General features: G+C 29.5%; 1 protein-coding gene and 1 non-coding gene across 2 annotated transcripts; both read right to left on the bottom strand.

The window, feature by feature from the left end:
• Positions 1-5,978: 5,978 nt before the first annotated feature.
• LOC111640131 (ribosome biogenesis protein bop1-A-like) lies at positions 5,979-8,717 on the bottom strand. The gene is made up of 2 exons (XM_023386129.1): positions 8,613-8,717; positions 5,979-8,364 (listed from the first exon to the last, which is right to left on the bottom strand). Exon 2 carries the CDS (start codon positions 8,291-8,293, stop codon positions 6,230-6,232), a length of 2,064 nt encoding a protein of 687 aa, XP_023241897.1. The 5' UTR covers positions 8,294-8,364; positions 8,613-8,717; the 3' UTR covers positions 5,979-6,229.
• Positions 8,718-9,948: 1,231 nt separating this feature from the next.
• Positions 9,949-10,032, bottom strand: Trnal-uaa. The gene has a single exon. It is a non-coding gene; the product is annotated as a tRNA-Leu (tRNA).
• Positions 10,033-10,406: the final 374 nt, after the last annotated feature.

Genomic DNA, 10,406 nt, shown 5'->3' with positions numbered 1-10,406 from the left:
AATTGGAGATAGATATAAATACTTGGGTGTACAAGAATCAGGAAAACTAGAGCATAGCATCATTAGAGAACAGATAACAAAAGAATATTTTAGAAGGATCAAAAAACTTTTAAATACACACCTTAATTCGCGTTATTTAATAAAAGGTATAAATACATATGCCATCCCGGTCTTGCTTTACTCATTTGGTATAATCAACTATAAAAATAGTGACCTAAGGAAAATAGATGTCAAAACACGAAAGTTACTAGCAATTAAAAAGGTACATCGGCAAAAAGCAGAAATAGAAAGATTGTATTTACCAGTAAATCATGGAGGAAGAGGACTATTAAATATAGAGTACATGTATAAAGCACAAATAATTAAATATAAACAATACTTAAAAGAGGAGAGAGATCATTTGATCAAAGTAATAGTAAAGCATGATAAAGGTAGGGATAAATATTCAATAATAAAAGAAGCGCAAGAGATAGAAGGTGAATTATATTTACCACGAGGAAAAATACATACAGATGAAGATATTAAAAAATCAATAGTAAAACGGCATAATGTTGTCTGGAGAAATAAACAATTACACGGTCAATTTCCTAAAAAGGTGTTAGATCAGAGTAATATAGATAGAGAGCTTGCATTTGAATGGATTAAAAAGCAACAAATAGCCCCAAGTATTGAATCATTAATATTTGCTATACAGGACCAGGCTGTTATGACACGACAATATCAACGTGACATCTTAAAGGAACCAGTGGATGGGAAATGTCGACTATGTGCGACTAAAGACGAGACCATGCAACATATTATATCAGGATGTGAAAAACTGGCGGGGACTAGTTATGTAAGACGTCATAATAACCTTGTCCAGTACGTCTACTGGTGCCTGGCCCGAAAACATAAAATAGAAGTTGCTGACCAATGGTGGAAGGAAATTCTACTCCAACCACAAGTTAAGGAAAATAGTTCAGCCAAGATACTATGGGAAATGCCTGTCCAAACTGATGTCACTGTATCTCACAACAGACCAGATTTAATTTATGTTGATAAAAATCGTAATAAAACATTTTTAATAGATATAACTGTACCNATTTATGCTCGTTTAATCTATAAAATAAAAATTTTAATTAAAAGTATAATCAATAATAACAGGCTCACAAACGACCGAAGTAGATAAAACCACTAAACACCAGTAGTTAGTCGTGGGTTCGCGCCCCGCCAACATTTAAGTTTTTAACTCTTTCTACTCTGTGGTTACCTTGACCGCTCGGACATCCGGCCGTCGAATAGTGGTGGTCAATCATTTTGAATCAATCAAAATAACGCAATTATCAAGCTGATCAAATCACTCACGAGTCATTTGATGAATGTAAATCGATTACTTTTTGAGTCACTTCAACTTCCGTTTTAGATGATCGTTCCGATTGGAACTTATACAGTATACACAACCGGATGTACTGTACTGTACCGTTATTATTTTCTCTGATGTTTCGGAGATTCATTCGAGTTTTAACGCTTTAAAAGTACTTTTTAGGTTTTTAATGCCAAATTTCGATGTAGTTTACTTACATTTAGATAATTATTACATACAGCACATATTCATTCATTTTTTAGTTTTGTATTTACTGCTGTTGCAGACAATAAGGAAGGCATTATTAGACTCTCTGATGGGTTATATACAATTTAATAAATGATATATTTTTATTATTTGCAAAATTTGAACGGGACGTAATTTTATTTGTATTTCAAATGTTCGTTCTTGAAGAGACATAGTGTACTAATAAAAGATATTCAAATAACACCCTTGTGTAATTTGATTGCTGTATTATGTAACTTTTACTCGTTTGAACTACTGTATTTGTGATTTTTTCCCCTCGTTTAATTGTAAATATCTTATTTTCGAACTTGTTTTAGAAAATTACTCGACTCGCTCTCTAGGATCATTTCATTGATTGAACCGAATGATTGCAGTTATTGAAAAGAATCATTATGTCCATCATTAATGCTAAGTAAGCAAATCAAGGGCTGTTTTAGTTTGAATTACAGTATTTATATTAAACAAAAATTTTCTATAAAAAGGTCTGTTATTGGCTTGACTACTTGATTGCTGCTTACGTAAACGTTCCCATGTTTATTTATCTCAAAATAATATATATTGTTATTTTATTAATGTATAGGTGTAATAAAGTGGTTTATTCTGCTATATTTACTTGTCACCAAAGTGGTTGACAAGTAAATATAGTAGAATATGTTCAATATATTCTGTTGATAGTAAGAAGTATGATAATACAGTACTTCAATCCTTGCTTAAATACCTTCATTACATCTTGGAAGTAAATATAAGCATCCAAGTTAAGAAAAAATCACTCATGATGATATAAGATTTAATAAAGCAAGAGAGAGAGCAAATAATAAAGATTTTAAACAAAACATGGTGCTGATATTTTTAGGGATTGTGAGTCAAGTTAAATATAAAAAATTAATTTTAACTATTAAAATAATAAAATTTAGCCCAATTTTTTATTATAAGACATCACATGTACAGACTGCATGAGATTGTTGCCTTTTATCCAAGAATTATGTCAAAAATAATTATGAACTTCAAATTGGCATAAAGCCAGTAGTAATTTGTGGTATCCATAGAGGCACGTATGGGCTATTAGATATCAAGATCTGGGAGAGTGTAATATGTTCCCTCAAGTGGTACAGAACTCTCAGTCTATAACTGTAGGTCTGGAGTCATAGTTTCTTTTATTCATAATAAATTAAAATGTTTTAGTATTTTTAGTTCTGAACTATTCTATCATTCATATTAGTTTAACTTGTTAACTTATTAGTTTTTCATCTCTACATGCTATATTATATATTGCATTTAATTACTTTTAACAGATTGAATCATCTTTCAACTTTATTATAAAAAATTTATTAGAATATTTTTATTAATTTAAATATTTTCACAACAAAATTTCAAAATGTTAATGCTAAATTTGGTTGAGAAAAAATAATTTATGGTCTTCATTACTTAAATATTTGATTTTTGAAATATTCATATTGAATTTATAGAAGAAATAATAGAAGGCTGATTGACTAAATCCATAAAGTTATTGGCTTCTCTTGGAGATTCAGATATGTTGAGTACCAACTTCAGGATGGGGTCTGATATATTTAGGTCTTTTTTTTCTTTAGTTCTTTGTCCTGTAAGCACTAAGAGGACCTTTCTTTTAGCAAGCCCATTACGGGTTTGGCCAGGCCCACAATGGTACAGCTAGATGGTGAGGAACAGGGCCTGACATATCTGGTGGATCACCTATCAAAAAATTCTTGGATTTTTCTCATCTAGATTCACTCCCTGGTCTCCCAAAGCAGTAGTCACCTCATTTTGTGCATGGCCAGAAGTATAACAGACATAAAAAAGGGAGCTTTTACTATCCACAGGACAGGAAAATAAAGAAAATAAAAAGAATAGATAAAAATGCAGATGGTTTTATACTACAGGGTATTTAGAAGGATTGAAATTATCAGAAATTTTAACATTTACATTGTAGATTTATAAAACTTAATATTAAAATTAAACAAACGTTTTCAGAAACTACATTCAGAATATTTTAAAGACTATAGTCACAAATTAAAAGATATTTTAAAAACATTATACTCAAACTTAATGAGACGTTAAAGAATTACATATTAATTATTAAAAACTATCTTGCAGTGTTATCAAGTTCAAAAAATTACAAGAAATGACTTAAAATATACTCAAATTGATAATATAGAATTATCAAAAATGCTCGGAAAAATTATATTTTACACTACAATTGTAAGACATTTAAAAATTTTTTGAACTTAACACCAAAAGAATTTTTAGCTATTAATTAATATATCTTTTTTAGGCATTAATTAATTTCCAATACATTTATGCCTCGTGAAATCATTACTTTGTCTAATGTCTGTATAAATTACATTGTTACTACAACAAAATATAAAGATATGAAATATTTATACTAAATCATTTCTATATATAATAATATTGGGTCATTGGTCATTACTAATTAAATTGCTTAAAAGTGCTATAATTAAAACATACTTATCATTTTATTAAGTGACATTTTCATCTTATATTATTTCTGCATTTATTTATTATATTATCCCCATCCACATGTTCATTTATGTATTTATTTCAAATCTCATTTCATATTTACGTTCCATCTTAGTGTTCTATTTTGAGTTAACTGAAGATCGGTTAAAACGATCAAAGATGATGGTATTAATGAAACATTGCCATAGGTGAGTTAGGAAATGTCTGTTTTCTTATGAAGGTCATCATTAAGAGCACATACTATATTATTGTTCATTTGTAGCCTGTGTACAAGTTCATATACAGTATAAATATAAAGCTTTTAGAAATCTGGGAAAACCTATGCAAATTTCTGAATTCCAAGACTCAAACTTTCAACATAGTAGTATGCAAGAGATTCAGAAAATGCAGTTACACTGTTATCAAGAAATATACAATGACAAAAAATTGGCATATAAACAAAGCACTTGAGAATTTTCACAGAAGAATTCTGTGAATTTCTGTAGGCTGCATTTAGTCAGCCTATAGAAGAGTGAGCATTCAGACAAAAACATTAACATTACATAATTCATGGAAGCTTCATGGCCAGACATAACCATCAACCAATTGCTACTGATTACATGAATCCATTGATGGTTTTGAAGCCATAGCACTGGTAAGTTATTTTAAAACAATAACATGTTACTGTTACAAAACTATGTTGTCCATCACTAATGAAGAATCTGCAGCTTTCAACATTTTTCTACTAGTGAGAATATTTTGAAATAATAATCAATCTCCTCACTATGTGCATTTATTCTACTACATATTGTAAATAAACAATGAAAAAGACTGAAGAGAGTTAGAATAAAAGAATTTGAAATGGTCTAACAAGCATATAAAAATGTGACCTGCATATATTTCTCAACTTGTAACATGGCCCACTCCGACAAAGATTCTCGTCACTGTTCTAAAATATAATAGTGATTTGATAATACAGTAAACTCCCAATTATCCTGGCTAATGGTGGGGAGAGGTGGCACAGATAATCCGAACTATAATTATTTATTTCTAAAATACAACATGTAGATTCACCTTTTTCAAATTTTTCAATTAATGTTAGTTTTTGTTTTATAGTATGACTTTCTTTCAATTATTAGGCATTTTAAGGGTACTTATCTGAAAATTAAAAAAATAATCTTATTTTATGTAATTTTACACTAAAAGTATTTATTGGAGAGTTATTTGAAAAAAATATTATGTATAATATTATACATATGTACATATAATCAAATCTTAAATTGTAATACCTATTATAACATGCAACTAAAAGAAACTTTGTATAAATGTACTCACTATTGTTTTCTCCTTCGAAAAGAAATGTCCGGCGCAAAAGAAGTGGCCTAACTAAAACCAGTTCAGCTGACTTCAGATACCCCCACCACCTGCTTCAAACATCTAAATATGAACACGTGCACTTATAGGATGCATAAACATGAAAGCGAGCAACTATTTAAAAAATACATACACATAATTTTTTTTTTTAAATTGAATTCATGCAGGGATAATCAGGAGTTTACTGTACTTATTTTAACCATCTAGTCAAAAATCAAAATATAAAATTAGCATGATAAACTTTTAAAAAGTTTTGCTATTTATTACAAAATAAGAGAGATACAGTAATACCTCGACTTACGCGATTTTCAAATCTCGTAGATTCGTCTTTTGTTTGAGCGCCAAGCAACTCTTGATCACTCAATCCCCCCACACTATTGTTCAGCTTACATGTTCGGATGTGTCTCGTGGAATTGACACATAGCTACAATTTATTTTGTGTTATTTATTTCTGTATTTATTATATCTACGGAGACTTGAGAGACTCTGTGTGGTGATTTCTTGTAACCATGAACGAATCAAAAGACAAAATAAGATTAACGAGAACATTTATTAGCTTACATACATCCGACTTGGATTTTACAAAAATTGTGAAATTATACCCCGATTTACGCGGTTACCTCTTGGTTCCACCTATCGCTGTATTAACTTTGTGAAATATTATATCATGATATATGTATTGATGTTATTTTGTATTAATGCATACATAATGTCCAGTTACTAAGAAATATCTTTATTATATATATCTTATTTACAGATTTCATAAAATAAAGAAAATTATAAACTAACTTTTTATGTATATAACCGAATTGTTTTATCTGCACCTGATGAAAAGATCCACGGTTGTATAGGATGAAAACAGCAATCTAGAACTCCTAGATCATTATATGAAGTATGACCCTTTAATTGTTTCACTGGTACAATTAGAGGATCTTGAAGCAAATCATTATAAACCATTCCATGAGAAATAATAATAGATAAATCATCTGAAGCTGAAGCAAAAAGTGGATAATTTCTATGAATGGCTACCTTTCGAATTGCTTTTTTATGATATCTAAGACTTTTGTACGGTTTAGATGAAAGATCCAAATCAAACCAGTTTAACTTTGAATCGTAACTTCCTATAATTAAATTGTCACCCTGTGGATGAATAGCTAAACTAGATACCCATTTGCAATTAGCCAATAATTTCTTTGAAAATTCTTTTTTAACAAGATTGTATATTCTAACATATCGCTGAGTAGCTATGAAAAAGAATGGTTTTAATGGATGAAACTGAACACATTGTACTAGACCTTTGTTCCACTGAAATGGTATCTGAGAAGTCCATGCTGGAAGTTTATGAATAACAACAGATTTGCTACCGGCTTCAGACATGACAGTGGCAAAGTAAACTCCTCTGCCTTCCCACGTTATTTGTTTTATTTCTTTTGGATGTGAAATAATAATACGTATCCCATTTTTGAATTGGTTAGAATTAGCCTCTTTCCAAGATATACTTTTATTTGTATTCTCTGCATCTATTGGTTTATCTTTAAATCTATGATCTGTATTACTTAATACTAACCTATCTCCAACTCCAGGATTTATCAGATATAAATTATTATTAACTGATGCTGCAATTAAATTAATGCTTTTATCCGGACACCAAGCAATAGTTTTCACAACACCATCTAACATTATAACTTTCATACAGCGAGCAGTTAAAATTTCCCATATTCGAATTGTGCAATCATCACTACCAGAAGCTAAGAACTGTCCAGAAGATTCAACAGTAATGCATCTAACCATATCTTTATGACCATGATAAATTAATGCTTGAACAGATGGAAAAGGTTGCAAATCTTTTGGTTTAGGAAGTTTTGGTATTAAATCTTCTGGATTTACATTCATCCTCATTTTTCTCTGTCTTGGGCAAAGATACAGATCAAGGCATCTATCAAAGCGTTCACTAATGAAATTATCATAGGCAGGCACCAGTCGCAGAGAAGAGTACTTTTTGGGTACAAAATTTATTTTTCTTTCTTCGGGTTCTTGATCTTTCCATTTCTCTTCTTCTTCTTTAGTAAATAAATATTCTGGTGGGGGGTTATAAGATTCTTCGTGGCCAGGAAGTTTCATTTTTGGTGCAGGAATATAATGTTGCATCCTTTTTGTAATATCAACATTTTCATCATTTTTCCAAAGCATGTAAAACTTTGGCGTGTCATCACGTTTTTTCCTAGGTTTGATCCAACCCATTTTAATAGCATGAACCATTCTACTAACTTTTTTTCTTTCAATTTCCGAAGGAATGAAACTTCTTTTATCTTCTGGGCGATTAGTGACAGGATGAATCATTGTTTTATAAGTAAAAAAATCTTCAAATGGTTCGTAAGGTTGAAATGTAACATCCGGAAATTTTCCCTTCTGAATGCGTTGAATAATTTCTATATCTCCATCACTCAAAATGACATTTTGACCCGTCATTTCGTCCTTTACAGTACGCCAGTAATTTGGATCTTCTACTTTTTTAATGAAGTCTTCCAACTCATCGCTTTTAAGCGGTTTTAGAATCTTTTTTCCATCAAGACTATAACCAATATGAGGATAATCATCATACCACTCAATAGGAATATTTCCTATTGTGTTTCTAATATCTTCTTCATCTGACGAATCAATGGCATATTCATCCACCAAAGGCTTTTCTTTTGTATTCGTGACTGATTTATTATCCCCATTTCCCAAATCATCACTATCAGATGATGCATCACTACTACTGTCTTCTTCTTCTTCGTATTCACTAGATTCGTAAGAATCGCCATCAGAATCATTTAACTTAAACAAGTCACGTTTCTTCTCCTTAACGTCCGCCATATTGTACAACGTGCTTAAGATTTTTAGTGCCCTCTATAGTTGCCAATTTCACTAGTAATTGCATAATTTTTCTAAAAGAAAAAATATTAATATTAATTATAACTATAATAATAATAATAATAATATACGATAAAAAAAAATTAAATTTTCTTCGTTTAAGCAATTATTTTTGACTACACTGCTTTTCGCCTGGAATCGCATTAATTTGTCCTGTTTTTTTACAGTATGTGTAAAAATAATCAGCCTCAAAAAATAAAATTTTTATAAAGTTAATAAAAATTTTAATTTAAGTTTTTAACTCTTTCTACTCTGTGGTTACCTTGACCGCTCGGACATCCGGCCGTCGAATAGTGGTGGTCAATCATTTTGAATCAATCAAAATAACGCAATTATCAAGCTGATCAAATCACTCACGAGTCATTTGATGAATGTAAATCGATTACTTTTTGAGTCACTTCAACTTCCGTTTTAGATGATCGTTCCGATTGGAACTTATACAGTATACACAACCGGATGTACTGTACTGTACCGTTATTATTTTCTCTGATGTTTCGGAGATTCATTCGAGTTTTAACGCTTTAAAAGTACTTTTTAGGTTTTTAATGCCAAATTTCGATGTAGTTTACTTACATTTAGATAATTATTACATACAGCACATATTCATTCATTTTTTAGTTTTGTATTTACTGCTGTTGCAGACAATAAGGAAGGCATTATTAGACTCTCTGATGGGTTATATACAATTTAATAAATGATATATTTTTATTATTTGCAAAATTTGAACGGGACGTAATTTTATTTGTATTTCAAATGTTCGTTCTTGAAGAGACATAGTGTACTAATAAAAGATATTCAAATAACACCCTTGTGTAATTTGATTGCTGTATTATGTAACTTTTACTCGTTTGAACTACTGTATTTGAGATTTTTTCCCCTCGTTTAATTGTAAATATCTTATTTTCGAACTTGTTTTAGAAAATTACTCGACTCGCTCTCTAGGATCATTTCATTGATTGAACCGAATGATTGCAGTTATTGAAAAGAATCATTATGTCCATCATTAATGCTAAGTAAGCAAATCAAGGGCTGTTTTAGTTTGAATTACAGTATTTATATTAAACAAAAATTTTCTATAAAAAGGTCTGTTATTGGCTTGACTACTTGATTGCTGCTTACGTAAACGTTCCCATGTTTATTTATCTTTTATTAGCTTAAATTTTTATTCAATTTTATAATTTTAATTTATATTCTCAAAATAAAAATAATTTATTAATGGGAGATTTATTTATATTAAAAAAAATAATAAAATCAATTTTCTATCGAAAAATTTAATAGAAATTTCAGTCGTTAGTCGCTAGTGTCGACATCTGTCCTTAACAAAGAACAACTTTTTTTATAAATAAATGTTTCTTTTAATTTTTAAATAAATATATTACTTATATTCAGAAATCATTACTAAAGTTTACGTTAAATATGCATATATCCGAATTTATGCTGTTTTCTATGTATATAAAAATAATTATTTTTACTAAACGAAACGAAAACTGCAATTCGGGAAAAATGTATAGAATTAAAAATATGAATATTTACATCAGAAAGGGAGAGAATTAATCGTATTAAGTTAATAATAAATTAATTAAAAAAAAAAAAAGTACTGTCAGGAGTGGGGTTCGAACCCACGCCCTCCTATGAGGACCAGATCTTAAGTCTGGCGCCTTAGACCACTCGGCCATCCTGACACTTAACTGCACCCTTTCATATGCATTATATGTACATATCATAAAGTTATTATTATTTACACGTATATATACATTTATAGAACATGGAATAAAATTAAATAGATAATTTTAATACCAAACAAAATCATTACAATTTTAAAAATAAAACATCGATTGATATTAAAATATCTAAAAAGTTAATTATTATAATTTTATCGATTAAATGATGAAATGATAAAAATTGTTATATTAAAATAAGTAATATTAAATTATAAATATAAACAATTTTAATATGTTTATTATTAATTTAAATGAGAAAAAAAGCGATAATAACGCTTTATATATGAAATGAAATGAGAGAAAGGCATGTGATTGAGGTTGTCTTTGAATTATGT

Source organism: Centruroides sculpturatus, unplaced genomic scaffold (genome assembly GCF_000671375.1).
Source record: "Centruroides sculpturatus isolate CEXI.00-Female unplaced genomic scaffold, Cexi_2.0 scaffold1175, whole genome shotgun sequence".
Taxonomy (NCBI): domain Eukaryota; kingdom Metazoa; phylum Arthropoda; class Arachnida; order Scorpiones; family Buthidae; genus Centruroides; species Centruroides sculpturatus.
Note: the sequence above shows the minus strand (reverse complement) of the source record. Positions and strands in the feature narration are given on the sequence as shown.